Source organism: Typopeltis vanoorti, chromosome 14 (assembly GCF_054136105.1).
Source record: "Typopeltis vanoorti isolate ZY-2024b chromosome 14, IOZ_Tvanoo_1.0, whole genome shotgun sequence".
Taxonomy (NCBI): Eukaryota; Metazoa; Arthropoda; class Arachnida; order Uropygi; family Thelyphonidae; genus Typopeltis; species Typopeltis vanoorti.
The window spans coordinates 49329482-49348596 of record NC_143562.1 but is presented as its reverse complement, the minus strand read 5'-3'; the positions used below and the strand labels follow the sequence as shown (position 1 = coordinate 49348596).

At 34.2% G+C, this 19115-nt stretch overlaps 1 protein-coding gene across 1 annotated transcript; it reads left to right on the top strand.

The window, feature by feature from the left end:
- The first annotated feature begins 285 nt into the window (after window positions 1-285).
- Window positions 286-18632, top strand: LOC150099444 (cytochrome P450 4C1-like). Its single transcript, XM_090404380.1, has 8 exons — window positions 286-438; window positions 2596-2665; window positions 6781-6910; window positions 8169-8345; window positions 9792-9965; window positions 11656-11722; window positions 16817-16996; window positions 18127-18632. The coding sequence occupies exons 1-8, from the start codon at window positions 351-353 to the stop codon at window positions 18297-18299; spliced, it is 1059 nt and encodes a 352-aa protein (XP_090260506.1). The 5' UTR covers window positions 286-350; the 3' UTR covers window positions 18300-18632.
- The last annotated feature ends 483 nt before the right edge of the window (window positions 18633-19115 follow it).

Below are 19115 nucleotides of genomic sequence, written 5' to 3'. Positions count from 1 at the left end.
CATGACTCTATGGGGCGGGGTATCATTGACGGAATCCATACATTTTGCCATTTACTGCTTAAGGTCTTCATATTCTAAAGACGTGAGTTTGATTAAAAAATATTTTCATTTAAATATATATATATATATATATATATATATATATATATATATATATATATATAATAGAAAATATTTCCCATATATATATATAAGTATTGCCAACGTTATATCTCTCTTACGAATAGTAATATGTCTTTATTTACAGTTCAGATGAAAAATATAGGAGCAGAAGAAAGATAACGATTTCAGCATTGCACTTTAAAAGTTATGAAGGTTTCCTTCAAATATTTAACGAGAAATCGCGCACTATGATCGAAATGTTAAAACTCTCTGCTGAGAAAGAGTGGACTGATATCATTCCGTTAGTGAATGCTTTTACTTTGGATGTTTTTTGTGGTAAGTATAGTTATTTGACTTGTCAAAGCAAAATTCATAATTGGGTTTAGCTAAACTCTTTGAAAATTCTGACTTTTCATTATTATCCATCAGCGATCTACAAATCACGTACTTATGCTGTAAAAGTGCTTATTCATTGTGGCGAAACATTTGGAGAACCTAAGAATTATTTTAATATTTATATTATGTAGATCATATTATCTGCAATATTTGGAATTATTCTAACAGTTAGTTAGGGGCACGTAAGTGTCATGCTGTATAAGTGGAAAGAGACCTCCATATAATCTTTTAATCAATGTGGAAAATCGACCATAGCTTCTGACATAATGTTGAAATCCTCACCTTGTCGTAGTGCACCCTGTTAGGCATCTACCTCGATACCGAACGAACAAGGATTGGCTGGTAATATGCCAAACAGGCGATCAAATTGTATTCTTATTGGCTTAAACCACAATGTATAATGATGATACAACATTACACAATTTCATGCCAGTTGGGCTTCGCCCAGTTAAACAAGTTAAACAATCCCATTGATTTCGACACGGAAGCAGAAGAAACAACTCAAAAACAGGTAACAGAACCAATCCCAGAATATATCCCAAATCGTTGTCATCGGAATGAAGATCGGTACTAACATCGTAAGAAGCACCAATGGAAAATAAAAGAAACTAGTAGAAGAATTGGATAAGGAGTAGATAGACACAATAGACGTCACTGAAACAAAGAACACAAAAGTAAGTGAGATCTTTCTAAGCAACAAATACAAGATGCTATATTTCGGCAATAACACTCCGGAAAAGAACGGGAAACTGTAGTATTCAACAGTAAATACGAAGCTAATCGTTTTTAAAGGCAGGCAATATCAAGTAGAGTTATATAAGCTAATATAAGAATGGGGAATTGAAGAATTCGCGTAACTGCTTATAATTCCTGAGAATGTTCTACCGATGAAGAGGGATTTTTTCATGCATTAATGAAGTTAGCTTGCTCAATAAAAAAGCGGAAATTTGGTCCTTGTCGGAGATCTAAAGAACAGAGTAGGAAATGATTACTAGACATTGCAGAAATATTTGAATAACAACTGGAGAAAAGCTCAAAGCTAATAATAACGGTTAATGACTGCTGGATTTCTGTTATTCAGGACAAGGATTGGTTATTACTATCACTAAGTTAAAAAGGAGAGAAGTTGCAAGAAATAACTCTCATTGACTATGTTATTGTTAAAAGCGATGTTTTCCCTAGTTCAAAACAGAATTATTTTAATGACTAATATAGCCTATTTTCGTTTAAAAGTGTCCCTTTTTTAAAATGTCATTGACACTCTTTACCTAAAATTATAGGGCATTTCTGAAATGTTATAAAACTAATATATGAAGAATGAAATATAGGAGAAATTTTGGACATACCTCTTTGGATGTTGTTTTCTGAACACACATTTTTTTTATTCGGAAAAATTATTAATCTAGTTTGCGGTGTCTGTCAGAAAACTGTACGTTTGAGTTAATGACGAATATTATGATGGCTAACATAACGGAATTCTTGTAACAAGACACATGAACATGAGAAAATAAAATCAACACCTTGAGAGTAATTTTGATCGATGAACAGAACAGTCTTAAGAAACATTGCCCTTCATGATTCAGTATTTGAGATTATTTATGCAATTTAAACAATAATTTTAAAAACATGAACGGCCAGTATTTACAAAGGCCTGGTTTATTAACAATGTGGAAAAATGTGTCTTTTCAGATAAGAAAATACGCATTCATTTGTGGTATTGAAGGCCGTATTCAAGGAAGGCTGATTAGAAAGTAGATTGAAAAGCACAAACATCGTATGGTTTTCATAATGAAAGTGAATTAATCGTGTGATTAGAACTGGGAGATGTAATATTGAAATTTCAACGCCATACACTTGTTGTATGATGGAGATTTTCAGCACTGTTCTTCATCCTTTAGTAAAATAAACGTTATGGAATTAAAGGATGATGGACATTTTAGTTTCAGCACCGATTAATTTTCAACGTTTTCACCAGCAGGCGAAATTTCTTTTTTTTTAATATAGATAATCTGTAAATAATTTATGCAACTGAATTTCAAATCAGTTTTGTCCCCCTTTTTTTTCTTTAATTACTTGAATTGATTTATTATTATACAGAAACTGCCATGGGAGTGAAGGTTGATGCTCAGCTTGGCAAGAATCAGGAATATTTACATGCACTCGACAGGTAAGTTACATCGTTTAATTACTGCACATTGACTCTGTCAAATTTCATTTCCAAATTTTTTGACATATTGCACCTCTATACACAAATTGCTGATACCTATGAGACAAGCAATCTCCGTTCCTTCGCTGTAATGTACTCGTGGATCCCATTCGTTCTCATTTAGTCACCAGCTCCTCTGCGGTAATTTGTCATAGTTCTTTCAAAATCTAAAAAAATATAACTGCGAATTATTTCTCTTGTACAATCCACTTGTCATCTTGTTATAATAAATAAGTAAATTGCTAAAGCATGCCCTTCTTTTAGCAAATCCATGCTGTTAACCAAGGTAATTGTTGTTGATTCGAAACCAGTTATGAATTTTAGTCCTTCATCCAGAGTTCAATGCTTTATCACAAACACTTTCACAACTCAAGAACACACAGACTGGATTATAATTCAAAGCCTTAATTTTAAGCCTCTATAATTATCGTAAATGATTTTCTCTCCTCCTACCATTCCTTTGGAACTTGATTCAATCTAGGACTCATGTTAAAAGAGACGCCTCTAGTGTTAGTATCAACAACGTGGTCTATTCACTCAAAACAGATCATGAAGTCCCACAGCGTGTTTCACATGCAGTGTACCGAGATCCTCGTATACCTCCTGTTCACTTATTGTCAGTCTCTCCTTTCACCTGTATAGTGTACTCATGTTGTACATGATATCCCATTCACGAAGAAGAAGAAATATATACCTTTCAGAATTGGTAATTTAAAATCTCAGGTGCATCTTCCTTGGTGTTTATCATGCAACCATTTTCTCCAATCAGTAACATCCTTTCCTAATCCATCTTTCTTCTAATGGCAACCGATCGAAACAACTCTTCATGATTTCTTTTTAGCCTCACTTTATCATTCACCATGCGCTAATAACTGAATTCCCAAACACAATGAATGTCGAAGCATGAGATAAATTTCTCAATCCCGTTTTAGCTCTTCACTCACTATTTATTATTTCTCCTTGCTATCACGTTAGTCACTCTTTCGCTATCTTGCTTGCTAGCTGTTTCATTGTACATTATAGCAGTAGATTTAGCTGCAGTATGGTCAGCTAGCGTACTCTTCATTCCAGTTGTCTTAAGGATATCGTCTTCTGCATCATCCGCTTCTCACGCTACCATAACATTAATCCTATATTCAAGATGACTGCCAATTTGCATTATGCCCGCTACTGATCACATTCAATGAAACGCAATAGCTAATATATATATATCATATACATTCATTCATCTCTCCTGTTAATCCTCTCAACATCACCCCATGCCTACATACCAGGTATGAACCTAAGCTTCTGAATATTTGAATAGCTGTGGGAGAACCAGTCTAAATATTATATTTCGCCTATGAAAGGAGCGTATAGTGTGCTTTACAAATCAGTATGGCAACAAATGTCAAGGTTAGAGAGAATTATCTTGGCTGACGTGCGTTTTTTTAGTGTCCTGTTTTTTTTTTTTTGTGGTTCGATGGTTATTTTCTCCAACTGAAATTGCAGATTTTAAGTACTAAAGACGCTTCATGATATTTTGCTTCAACTTTAAAAAATCTGCTGCAGCAACAGGGGAGAAGGTACCAGTCATTACGGGGGAAGGTGCCAAAAAACGATTTGTATGCTGTCACGCATGTTTCGTTTTGGCATCAAAGGGATTGTCCACAGGAAATCCTTCCCCCCACACACGCACACCTCATCGAAGTTTCAACGGCAAGGTTCGATGAGAGATTTTGAAGAAGGTAAAAAAGAGAATTCGGTGCAAACATCCAGGAAATGACAACTATTGTGTTTTCTCAATCATGACAACACTTCTATCCTGGCTGCCCCAAAACCGAACAGTCATTCAATACCTCCATATTCACCTGACCTCGCCTAGACGACTTTTCATGTTCTCCATGATGATATTCTCTCTGGAAATGACGTCGCTTAGATCTCGTTGATAATTTTCAGCAGAATAACTGCTGCTCCCCAAAAGAGTCACGGTTGAGAAATTCTAGAGATACATGGATATGATTCCATGCCTCTGATAAAACCACTGGGATTACTGTATAAATAAGCAAGGTGATTATGTATACAGTAATCTTCGAAACACTACGCACACACACACACACACACACACACACACACACACACACACACACACACACACACACACACACACACACACACACACACACACACACACACACACACACACACACACACACACACACTGCTTTGAAGGACGTCAGCGGTCACCATAGTGTGAATAACAAAAAGCCATTTAGCCTACCATATTACGATATAGGGCCTCCTTCCGCTGCGATGGTTGCAGTAATCTTACGGATTAGACGTTCCAAAAGCATAGATTACAATCAATTAGAATTTTCGGCAATACTTTCTGTAGCTTGTAATGAGGACCTAGAGTTTATGATCTAATTACAAGCTTACAGGTGGACCGCCCACAATAGTCTAGCACATAGACTGTTATTGGGCTAACTTCCATTGATCTCATACGATGCTCCATTTCATCCCGTCATTGCAATTTCAACTGAGTTCAGACTGGGACGCTTTAGAGCCTAGTCATGTTTGGTAGCATCAGGTCCCAAAGGCAGTTAATTAGAGCAGCAGGCTTATTACACCATACTTTGTCTTTCTGAAGAAACAACAGTCAGTTCCGCAGGAACACCATAAATTAGGAAGCACTGCATTGTCAAGAATGTTCAGGTACATCTCGTTGTTCAGTTTTCGAGGCCCCATAAACAGAGGTCCTTGTGCAATCCAGGAAAAAGAGCACTATACCATCTCACAACCACCTCCGAATTTTATAGTTAGGGTTACGAACTGTTGTAAGTGAAGGTCATCGATATTTCACCACATCCATACCCATTGATCCTCTCGTTAGAGGGTGTAGCATGATTCGTCCCTCCATAATATAGCTTTCTAAGTTTCCACGTCCCATATTGCACCATTGAAGACGACGCTTCGTATTGGTTTGGTAATACGGCGCTTGTATATTGGGTCCTACAATGGAAACCACTGTTGTGAGTCTCGGTTCTGAATGTGTTAATGCAGACACGTGGTCTCAGTCTATGCTCATAAATCGGCATTCAACGTGTTGGCCAATGAATGGAGAATTTCACATTCATCCCTTGTGTAGCACCCTGTGGTGATGTTTGGTGATTGAAGGGGTCATCCAATCTCGGTTTTTCTTCCAATAGATTCACTGGGTTTCTACCTCAGTATCGTTTCGATGATTGTTAATCTGGAGTTGCCCAATATGTCAACAATTTTCCGGACAGACAGGACGGCAACATGACTTCCTATAACAACGACTCTTTCAAACTTGAGAGCACCGTTTTCCTTCATATTTTTCTGCTACAAGCAGCTATATGGCACTATATATGGCACATCACACACACACACACACACACACACACAATAAAAAATGGTGTTTCAAATATGTGTTCCAAAGCATGTGAGTGTGTGCGTGTTCCAAAGTAATTCAAGTAACAGGATTACTTTGTAATTCTGATATTTGGATTACTTTGGACCCTCTGTAGCGATTATTAAATTTTGGTTTACGATAGACTAATGAGACAATCGATCTGGGAAGAAGAGAGATGTTTGATGAATTCATTGTGGAATAAGAATGTTAGCAACGTCAAATCTAAGGCTTTAGGGAATATTGGCAGCCAACTAGAACTCCAAATTCTACATGAAGTAGCAGTTCTGGTCAATGCATTCTCTGACCCCTACTGCGAACTTGTGGCTGGGTCCAAGCACTTGCATGTTTGCTTCATTAAGTCAATTTGAATAAAAGTTGATGACAAATGAAGACTTTGAATTCAACATCGAAATCTTGAATTAGAGTGGCAATTTTGCTAATATGTCTGAAAAGAAGTTGCTCGAGAACAGGGACCTAATGTTTATAAGTGTGGTTGTGCTGAGCTTTAGAAATATGGGGAATACAAATATTAATACTTTCTTTTGTTAATGTAACCTGGGATCCTCACCCCGAAGCAAATTTCTTTCTTACTCCAATACAAGGTCTGTTATGTTAATATTTTTTATAATCTTGTTAACTGTTTTTCTGTTATGAAATTTAGCGTAACGAAGCTTATTTTCCACCGGATAATTAGTCCATGGCTATGGCCAGATTTCATCTATTTCAACTTATCGGTCTCAGGAAGGCAATTCAAGAAAGATTTGCATCATTTACACAGCTTCATCAGAAAGGTCAGTCGAGTTTACTTATTTTTATTTTCTTGATTTATTTTTTTTTTTAACGAACCAAACGAACATTATTTTCTCATGTATAAAAAAATAAGGATGGTACAAATTCTTATAGTGGAGTTTTCAGTTCATTGGTTAAAATAAAATCTAGATTGATTTAAAGATTACTAAATATGAGAAAAAAGGTTTTATATTTTATTTAAATTTCATGGGAAAAATTCAACAACGGAATAAATTCAACTTACTAAAAGAAAACGTTTTATTCTGTTTTATTATCTTTTTTTTAGTTTTATTATATTATTTGTGATATTTATTATTTTATTATTTATTTGTGATAGATAGATATCACAAATAACAAATAATGCATAGCCTATTAAAAATACAATCGAAGTTGGTCATCTGGAAGTTAGGACATAAAATTGCTGATAACCCATTTTGCTTATTTTTCCAGATCAAAAGTAACGAAATTGTTCCTACCATACAAAATATTCAGTACCCATCTGATTATTAAGTTGATAACGTCATAACTACAAAAAGCCAAGAGTTTATTTTTATACCGAGCAGAAGCAATTGAAACATTTTTAGATATAAATTTAATAATACAGATTAGTCATGATTAAAAAGGATTTGTTCAGAGTGCTGTGGCCAAATATTGTGTTAGACGAAATTCAACCAAACTTGGTGAAATTTCACTTGGGAAAGTGGGACTCTTTTATTTACCGAAGATAACAAGAGTACAGGTAACCCTCGTATAATGCGGTACTTATACAACGCGGTTTCGATAAAAAAGACGGCTTTCAAATTGTAGTAACACTTCATCTTTTTATATATTTTTCTCCATGCGACATAAAAATCAAATTTTATCTTCGTTAATTTTGCATCTGCCCGTATCGCGCATGTGCACAGAATTTATATTAGGTTAAACACTATTTAGCACGCATATACATCAGTTGTTTATAATATAAAGTGTTCATGCTTAAAATTGCTTTTTCGCGTTTTGCCAGGAAATCGCATTAAAAATGATAACTGTGTTAATCTCAATCTGACTATTATTCTATATGCATATGAATTATTCGCATATTCCCTGTTTACGCCTTGGAATCTAGTTGGGGTGTTGTATTTTTATTGTTTGTGTGTGGATCATGCACTTATTATGTACTTTATTTCCGATATAAGTCAATCACAAGGAGAAATTGTATACATAAAAGCAGATTTTGGATAGATAAAGAATTTTAGCGAATAATAATTCATTTTTCTGCAGGTTGTGAAAAAGAGAAAAGAGTTGTTTTTTAAGAGTCAAGAGTCTACGGAAGAGAAAGAATATGACAGGAAGGACAAAAATTTGATTCTCCTAGATTCTTATTTCCAACATTATACTTCCGATCCACTTTTGACAGAAGATGAAATTAGAGAAGAAATGGACAACATCATGTTTGCGGTAATCCTATTTGAATCTTCACCGTAATTTTTTGGAAGAAATAATATATTAGCATTAATAACCTGTGTTTACTCGTTTCAGTTTATGAAATATATTTTGAATGTTTAACTGTCATATGCTTTAAAATTATTATTTATTTACCATTTCATAAAGTTCCTGTGTTGTAAAATCGGTCCGATCTATTCCAATAGGAACAATATATATATATATATATATATATATACCAAAGATGTTTATTTTTTTTTAAATTTTGTTTTAATCCAATTTCACAAGTAAAGAAACAGACAGGTATTTGAAGTATGCACCCGAACGTAGTGAAAGTCTGAGGCAACTCCTGGTAAAGTTGGATTAAGCTACGATCACTTTCCTTAGAATTTTCCCCTAAAGCAAAGCACATCACCTTAAGGAGATGTATGATGTTATACATTAACGGCTAGGGTCACTATCCAGACCGGTTTCGACCTATATTGAGATCTCGTCAGTGGAAAACCGGGGAAATAGAATAACTTGCTTAGGAAATAGGATTAAAACCAAGTTTATATAAAATTACTTGGTATCTTTAAAGCATAATATACCCAAATTAAAAAACTTTCTACATCTATCCCTCATCCTGAGATATTATTTTATAGTAAAGTGATCGTTTTATTAGCTGGCAGAATGCAGGAAAGTTTCCTGTTGCATAACTATTTATGACCATTGTGCAGGATATAATGCAGGACGAATCTGTTACGCAGTACTCTGGCACGTCCTCTAGCATTTATTGAGCGAGGATTTATTTCGCTGCTCATTATATCATGATTTATTTCCATTTCCCTTTAAGGATAATCACGCTGGATTCAAGCCCGCTGATCGGGTAGTATACTAATTCTCTGAGGTTGATGTTTTTTCTTCCTTTTTTCCTCTGCCAGAAATTCTCAGTTCTTCCAGCTGGGTAATAAATCCACTTATTTCGAATGTGTGGACGTATGCTATCAGCACTTTTTGTGTTGAGCCTCGAACGTTTCCTTTTAAAGTTTAAATTAAAGTTTAATTTAAAGTTTCGTTTTATTAGACTTTAACTCTCTTCATTTGTTAGTGGTCGAATTTAAAGGAAGATAATACGATAGCTAAATTATTGATAGATATAAATAGAGATCGATATGAATAATAATAATGCTATTATTATTGTTGTATGTGTTCTAGTTTCCTTTCCTTATTTTCCCAAGTCCAAAAAAGCTGGGTAGAACGTATCATGAGCGTAACGTTTGTTATATATCATACTATAAAATCTTAAATTAATATCTGCATTTCTATGTTTCGATTTAGTAGAACAGTTTGAGATATACTTCTCTCTCTGTCTTAAAACATGTTGTTAGAAGGTTTGGATAATGCTATACTAAAATAATTTTGTATAAAAATTTATCATTTGTTTATATATGGTGTAAGTTATTTCTTTATTTCAATTAGGGTCAAGACACTACATCAACAGCATTGATGTGGACTCTCTATTGCGTCGCGTTTGATTCTCATGTACAAGACAAGATCCACGAAGAAATTGATTCCGTGTTTGGGCAAAACAGTGACCAAGATGTAACGTCAGATGATTTGAAGAAACTGACATATCTGGAATGTGTGATAAAGGTAAATTTCAACATTTTTTATTAGTTTCATTAATAGATAAAAATTTTAATTAATTTTGTTTCTGTGATCATAGTTTTACGTCTCACTATGCGTCTGATGAGATAATTCCGACACGGTTTTTGATATATAGGTGAGATCCGAGAACATATCCGATCTTCCTCACGGGAAAATTAGTAGGTGGTCTTTAGTAGTCGTAAAACTGGTAAGAGCAAGGCATAGTGTGAAGCTTGAGGACAGGGTGATTTCTTACTGTTGTAGTTGCATAAGGTGTTTTCCACGAATGTGCTTGCTGAGCGATTATTGTGTATGTATCAGACCTGTATAGACTTTATAGTTTACAGCTACCAATGTTAGAGAGGGGCTGATGTGAGGATTGTGGTAGAAAAAATATATAGATGCTCAACATATTGAAAAATATCAATGCGAATATTGGTGGGAATAAGCGTTATGTCAGCTTGTTTTACTACACGAATGTGGCTATGAATACTTACAGCAAATTAGATTAAGAACTAATCGAATTCTAAACTCAGGAATGGTTTCAATGGCGAGAAAAGAGTGTAAGATAGTTGCATTATAAAGATGGCTTCGAGACAGCAGTTGCAAACTACTTATTATCTTGACCACTTATTATGTCGGGAGTGGGTTAAATCAGGAATGAGTGAATAGGTATCCGATAATCTAAGAGAGCACTGCTTTAGAAAATAAGGGTACTGTCTTAGTAATTTGTTCACATTTTATAATGAATGGGCTGTGGAATTGACTAAAAAGAAATGGTTTCTACCATGATACTGCTGGGACTTTAAAAATGCATTGGAAAGACTACCACAATGAAAATAAATATTTAAAGTGGAGCAAATGTGACATGTGGCTGTTTCGTGGCTAGTGATAGCTGACAGACATCGATGGGTAATCTATGGTGAGTGGAATCAAGGCGAATGATGGTAAACCGACGTGTGCACCAGGTAAGCAAACCTAATTCATTATTTATCGGTGTAAACGTTTATTGAAGAATACTGTTGTCTATGTTCAAATCCTTATATGCTGCATAATTAAAATTCAAGTACTTTATTTACAATGATATCATGGACGAATTTAAAGCACTAGTTTTATTTTATTTGCTTATGTGGTGTCCCTTTGGAGTATTCTGTTTGCTATTTTAAAGTCGAAGTCCTTTAATTTAAAAAAACTAATAGAAAAGAGAAAATCCCACGGGTAAACCACAACAGCCAGCAATTGGCAAGTAAAATGAAAGCAAGTATCGGTTCAAACTACACCTTATGCAGCTAAAGAAAAGTCTGGATTTCATCGAGAGAGTTCTCAATGATGTGATCAAAGTGTTCCTTCAAGTTGCCTCTTTCCTTTACGTTAAACCTAATGTCCTCATAATGGAAATAATTCGCAATTTGGGATTTAATGATTTTATTGTGAATGCTTCATGAATAGGCTATTCTATGTGAACAGACCGTGTGTTCCTTGTGTTCCATACCACGACTTTGCATATCTTGGATGTCATGAAATAATAACAGTAATGTTGCAAAACTGATATCATCGTTTTACTTTTGCTTTGAATTAAAAATAACAGCAGGACATCTTCATAGAAATCTCGTTATTGTCTGCTATAACTTTAGACCTTTATCATAAATATAAGATATAATTGTTTTATTTTTATTTATTTTTTTTTCTTCATTAGGAAACACTTCGCCTATATCCCCCTGCCCCAATAATTGGTCGTCGTTGTACGAAGGACGTTATGCTTGGTAAGTATTAGAGTAAAATATAAGCGAAAACGGACTTCTATCGCAATCCCGTGGTCCCTAAAGCAGTATATTAATGACAGAAAAAAGTGTGCGTCATACAGTCGATTATTATTATTTTTTTCAGATAGAAACATAATAATAACTATCAACATTAGTATAATATGTTCAGAAATATTCCAGGAGTTCGTTATTCTACAAGAATTATAATACTTTTCTTTAATATAAAAGAGCAGTATTATTATTTGCCTAGTCCCGTTTCGTGCATTTTTTTCACGAAAGCTTCGTTACATGTTTTTTGGTAAACGTGCTGCACAAAACCTGTTAATTCAGAGTGGTTGTACACGTTGAGAATATTTTAGCAAAGTATTAACAGCATTATTCAAGGTATTACTGTAAATGCAATTATAAAATATTAATTCTGTATCAAAATAACAGACAGACAGACACACACACACACACACACACACACACACACACACACACACACACACACACACACACACACACACACACACACACACACACACACACACACACACACACACACACTAATTTAATTCTCTCTGCGCTGCTTGTTTACAAACGTTTCTGCAGAAAAAAATCTATAAATATTTCTCCTTAACTTTAAAAAAGAAAATAAAATTATTATTATTATTATTGTCTGAGACCTCCAGGGAGTCAAGGACTCATATCATATTTTCTTTATTATATTTTCATCGTGCCTCCGCGTTGCACGGACAGGCAATAGAAAATGGAAATCTATTCTACATTCCTCTTTATAACGTAAGGATAGGCTTCGTCACTTTATGCCAAATTCAACAAACTAAGTTATTAAACCTAGAAGGAGAACTTCCTTCAAATAATCGCTCAGTATTCTTGTGAAACTTCTCTCTTTTCTTTCACTTCTAATAATTGGAATTTTAATGGCCAAAGTTGAGAGCTACAAGAAAAGAGCGCTGATGAGAGTATAGTCGGCCTAGTTGATCGAATAATTAGTGTATCCGCTCTCCCGTCAAGAGCACGAGAGGCTCGAATCTTGGGCACGGGCAGTGTAGGGACTGTCTCCAACACGTGGAGAGAGCATCTGCGTATCTACCAGTCCTTCTAGAAGAAAGCTTGCCTCTCAAAACTTCGTCAGATAGTGGAATGAACCCATCGCATCCAATACCGTCATATGCTTAATTTAGAGTATATAGATATTATAGCTAATTTCATCATGAAAATAAGGTTCTCTGGAAACCGATTCCAACCTCTCTCCAGGTAATACATTTAATCATAACACCTTTGCTAGTCACAATAATACACAATTTCCACGTGTGATCCCTCTTTCTCCCGCATCTTGCGATGTACTGAAAATTATTTTCCGTCCAAAAAGTATTAAATCCAATGCCACCTTTTAATAGAATATAATGAAAACTCCATTAGCCTATTCTGACTTAAGTCGATGTACTGCTATGGGAGATATATCATCGCAGATTTCAACTTATTAACTGAGTAGGGTTTCCTTTGCGTATCTTGACATCTTCTCCTATAAAGAAAATTACTGGAGGGTTAAGAATTGTAACTCTTGTCCCTCGTGATGCATTTCTGTACTATTACTTACCATTTTCAACATAAACATTTGAAAATCACTTAATACATTTCTTGCTGTGAAAAGTAATTTAGGCGAACTTATTTAAATTAATTAACACAAAATTAATTAACACATTTTGCACTTTAACACATTTACATTGGCATTGTAATGGGATGGATGGGGGATATAACTGGATGGGGTTGAGAATCTCTTTCTCAACCCCATCCCGCAAACCCCCTTAAGTTTCTTTGATATCGTTTTAAATCTTTTGAAAACGTAACACGATTTTTTTGAATTACTCTTCTTGATAGATCTTGTTTAGACAGACGAAATCCTAACTCAATCATTATCAGTTATTAGGATATTGATCCCATAAATTAGCAAATCCCTAGTCATAAGCAGCGAACAACCTGTTTAGACTCCAATTACATGAAATTGTTCTAATAATTGATTATTCCCTGTCAATTCCTAGCTATATATTATTCAATATCAGGGTTTCCACGTGTGCTGTAGAAAACATAAATGAAAAAATTGCTCTTGCACTTTGGTATCCCTAATTCCTGAATGGTAAACATTTGAGAATATTTTTAGTTTGCCTATATTACTTAACGTAAATCACTGTAGTCACTAGGAGCCATTCGTGTAACCTATTTATTTAACTTTAATGAAATTGAATCCTTAACAATGGATTCAATCTTCGAAAACATACATCACATAGAATACATATCTAAAATGCAAACATTTTCCTCAGGTTTGTGTCGAACATTTTCTGTCGCAGATATGGTTCTTTCAATCGGTACACTTCCTGTTCTAAATACCGTTTACTTTGCTTAGCAATCTCTGGATTTTTCCATATTTAAAAGATACTTCATCAGGTATTCGATGTCAATATAATTTTAGTTCACCTGTTCCTACCAGAGCGATTTAAACATTGCTGAAATACTGCATCAGTTATTTGGAAAATTCACTATTTACCTTTATTCACCGACATCTAAGCAGTACTTATAAATAAAAAAATACTGCTTTTTTATTTGCTTTGCGTTTCATTTATCAGAATACACCCAGTAGTCGAACTTTTTGCCAAGTCTTATTTCACTGGATTTATTAGCGTCCAGTTTTTAATTGATTTCATACTCATCTAAAGATAAATAAAGAAATGTAGTCTTATACCCGAATATACTACTATCCAACTTCACACTGAGTTTCGGATGGACTAATTTTATTTTACGAGTTACCCTAGTGTAATTCTACTTCATCAAAAAAAACTATAAACTTTTTGAACGATGCTTGCTTAAAAATATAATACAATATAATGGATAAGCCGTCAAAATATATAAGGAGCTTATATACTAATATCAACACTAATTCTAATAACATTAGTTGATCATAATCGGTATGACATGCATACCCTCAATATAGAGGGAATGCATGTCATACCGATGTCATAGTCAACATTCCCTGACCAAACATACCGTACAGAGGTGAAATCGTTGGGAAAATAATTTCTATAGAATAAATTCTAATCAATGATTAGAGCACCTGATTTTTCTCTTTTATTTTATTTATTGCTGCTATTATTATGTTACACCTCCAAGAAGTCTACGGACTCATTGTGGGAGGGCACACGACTCCGCTAAACACCACTAAACTCGATCTTTGAACAACGTTTCTCAACAGGTAGACAAGGTTCTTTTTTATTCTTTTAAACTGACCGAAAGAAAACGTTTGGTGGATCACACATGATCCTGTAAGTGTCGGCTCGATTGGATGCGTGGATACCGAATCCGGTATTGCCAAACATGCCGCTGATTCGATTACTTACTCTGGCAGGGATGTTCATAATTTTTCTTATGCGGCAAATGACATTTTATAACCCAAAACCCCTCCTTATTATTGGGGGGTTGTCTAAAGAAAGTCTAAAGCAGATTTTCCTGAATATGTAAGAATAAAATAAATAAATGAAAAATAAAACCATGTCGTTCGACACATTGTCAGATACCTTCAATTCCTTGTAATGCCGAACGATAGACAAGAACTACTCTTCTCACCAAACTGATTAATTTGAGTTTCCCTGCTGGGAATCAGCCAAATTAGTGGAAAAATGTCTAAATAATGCCACTGCATAGAGTAGGTTTCAAGACAAAGGTATGAAATTAGAGTCAAATCATTATCTATGAAGTAGTGGTTAAGTTATTGGAGAAATAGGTAAAGGATAGAATTCAGGGCCAGATGGCTATGAATGTGATACTCTACAAGGGTCAACAAGCTGTTATCAAGGGAAGGTCATATCTTGGTAATTTGCTTATGTCATAATAAATGGACATTGAAATTGGATAAAGAAAACGATTAGTCAGTGACTCGCTAATTTTTGTAAAGTTAATTGAGAGTATTTTACTGAGGACAGTAATAAATAATTTAGAGCAAATAAGAGTGGATATGAATCAATTGATTTGTATTAGAAGTTGGCTGATAATGACCTAAGAAAGAATGCATGTGGCGGAGTTGAGTAATGGACAAGACAAGTGACTAGCTATGTACTACTGAGATCTGCACATCCTCATTCAACTCCTTTCCTATGAGTTGAATGGAAGTATTGAGTTCATTGTTAATAATGATAAACAATGAGGAATGATAATAAATGATATTGATGGAGAGATCCTGGATGATATTTTTGATTGACTGGGAGTATGGGCAAATTTAATTATCTACCTGTTCAAATTGGACAGGCGTAAAGTAATGCCCTTTGGGAAAAACACATCACTAGCTATGAGCTAAATGATGGAATAAAACCCCAGGTAACTGATGATTACAGGAAAGTGGGAGTTATTGTTGATCGGGATGTAAGTTTCGAGGCCATATTGCAAAGATAGCGATGACAGCAAATCAAATGACGCGATTGTGGAATGCGCTAAAATCTGGAATCTGCAAGTTTTTATCCCATTTATAAGGTTTTAAATTCTCCAAGATTCTGAGGGGTAGTAGAAAAAATGGATTAGTTTCGGAGTGCAAAATCTACCTGATACGCGAAAGAAAGGAAACAAGATAGAAGCATATAAGTTTTAGTGTTTGACACTGAAGATGTTTTTTTTCTATACAAGTCGGTAAGGGAGAGAGCAAGAGATCACCCAGTGTAATTGTGGAAGTAACTGTGGTTACAAAGATTGTCGTACGTTTTTTTATTTCATCCATAGTATTAAACCTTGCTCTAAAGACCAAATACAGAACGTTGTTTTCCACTTCAGACGGAAAAGTGGGTTTCATAAACTCACTTTCCGCCAATTCAGTAGGCGGGGCAATGGATTCACACCAACCGATTACACGAGTATTTATCTCTCACCTCACATCAATTACAATCATCCATGCCGAGGATGGGATTCTAACCTACAACTGCTGATTGGAGTTTGGACAGGCTAATTAGATCACCACAGATAAGACTTTTTATCAGTTAAGTTGAATTCATATACAAAAAATTTGTCATATCGGTGTGTGTATATACTTTATATTTGAACTGTTATTTCCAGAGGGTCATCTCCTCCCTAAAGGTACAGCAGTCTACGTACCTATTTATATCCTTCATCGTGACGAAGAAATATTTCCGAATGCAGAAGTTTTTGATCCAGAAAGGTTTAAACCAGATGAGAGAAGCAAACTCAACAGCTGCCGCTACATTCCTTTCTCGTTTGGTCCAAGGAACTGTTGTGGTAAACCTCTACATAAATTAACAATTATTAGATAGTTCTATTCAATTAAATTCAATTTCAAATAATTGCATAAGATATCTTTATATTGAGATATTAATTCGTACTTAGAATCGGATGTGGTATGCAGCGGTGTCTTTCTGTAAGGGTACTAAATTGATGTTAAAAATAGGTTTGATTTACTTTTCTCTTTTAAAATTTACCTAAGAATAGTTTGCGAAATACATTGGACATCAGAACGTTATGAAAAAGTGATTAACAGGAAGGAACTTTGGAATATCTCTTCTATAACAGGAGAACAGTTGTAAAACTGTTCTCCTGTTACAGCTGGAAAAATACTTGCATTCAAAATATGGTACATTTAGACGTGCCATACATATGAATATGACTAATATATTGTAAGGAGCATTTTGGTGCAAGCCTCAATATAAGAACTACATTTCAATATTAAATAGTGGAAAAGAAAGTTAGTAAAGCTTTGCTTAATCTGAAGTGCTTTTATAAGTGATTTATTTTAAGCAATCTTCAGATTGTCTATGAGAACTCAAATCTGAAGATCTAGACAAACCTGAACTTTTCTGTAGGTATGAAAAACAGGAAATTGAGAGAAAGTAAAGAAAACTCGTTCTTACAAGAAATAAATATCAGTATATTATTGGTTGATACTTAAAGTTCATAGGGTTGTCTTCGTTCCTATTAGCGAATGCCAAAGGAATCACTGGTTTGACCATTGCCAATGGAATATTTTGAATTGTGCATTTTTACTGTTGTTTATTCTTTACAAGACATGTCAAATTTAAAATGCAGAATGCATTTTTAATTTGTATGTATTTAATGTTTTTAATTTAATTTTAATGTATTGATCAAAAATAGGATTTTTGATATATTTGCAATGTCACTTATTGAACGATAAGAAACCCAGTTATCAGAGGTGACGTGACAGGGAGAATTGCTATACTAATTACTATAATAATTACTACTTTTTGATATAAAAGTAGTAATATACTACTTTAAAAGTAGTAATTACTACTTTTGATATAAAAGATATAAAAGTTAGAGATATGTATGAATAATAATATGGTTTAAGTTTACTTTTTCCTGAATGATACTTCGCTTCCTTCATTTCTTTCCAGGTCAGAGGTATGCCATGACAGAATTAAAAGTGGCTTTAAGCCATATTTTTCGAAATTTCACGATTCATTCTCTGGATCCGATGGATCACGCAAACTACACAGTTGAAACTGTTACAAGACCAGTCAACAAGATTCGTATCAAATTCCAACCAAGGGAGAAAATCCATCTATAATGAAATACTAGAACAGATAACCACTAAATGCACTAATATTTAGCTGAACTTTAAAAGATTTATTTGCATGATGTAACGATATATAAAAATAAAAGGAAATATTTGATCTTGAATTATAATAAATGTGAATCCTGTGCTGAAACAAGAATATTCATTTGGCTACGTTAATGAAATTTAAACAGGTATACTTCTTGAGGAATCTAAAAATAAGCAGATGGTTTAATTATTTTCATTTCTCTTCTTCTATCTGTAAATGCAAAAAGTGCATAAAGTTTCATTGAAATCACACTACCATCTCTTTTCGTTTAGTCTACCGTTTGAACGTGTAATATTCGTGTTATTTTATTAAACCCAATGCATACAGACAGCCAGATAGGAATTATTCCATAATTATATAAGCTCGATTTTTTTTATAAATTGTCTACATGCACAAAATAATGCCGATGGAATGAAATTCGGGACTGTAAAAAAGTTGTCAATAAAATACTTATTTTGGATCTTCATTAAAATGGTTACAGCCAGAGTGTCTAAGAATATTTGTGTACTAATAGCTAAACGATTTTCATAATCACGTAATGATTTTTGGAAACGTATAAATAAAGGAAATTTCAGTAAAGGAAACTTCAGCTAATTAAGGATGAATAATAGTAACTTTTTTTCTTCTGTCATGCAACGGCTTTAAGCAAAATATATTCTGAGACCCTTATAACATGTGTTTAATAAAATTATAGTAGAGATTTACTATACAAAATCTGCAAACCAGTTTAGTTTCCAAAGGTATACCTTAATATTTCGTACAGGACAATAACACTGCTC

What these genes read in the sequence shown, in the direction of transcription:
- LOC150099444 (XM_090404380.1), top strand. Translation starts at nt 351, where the DNA reads ATGATCGAAATGTTAAAACTCTCTGCTGAGAAAGAGTGGACTGATATC. An exon ending in TACACAGCTTCATCAGAAAG is followed by an intron (nt 6,911 to 8,168) that starts GTCAGTCGAGTT and finishes ATTTTTCTGCAG; the next exon opens with GTTGTGAAAAAGAGAAAAGA. An exon ending in ATCTGGAATGTGTGATAAAG is followed by an intron (nt 9,966 to 11,655) that starts GTAAATTTCAAC and finishes TTTCTTCATTAG; the next exon opens with GAAACACTTCGCCTATATCC.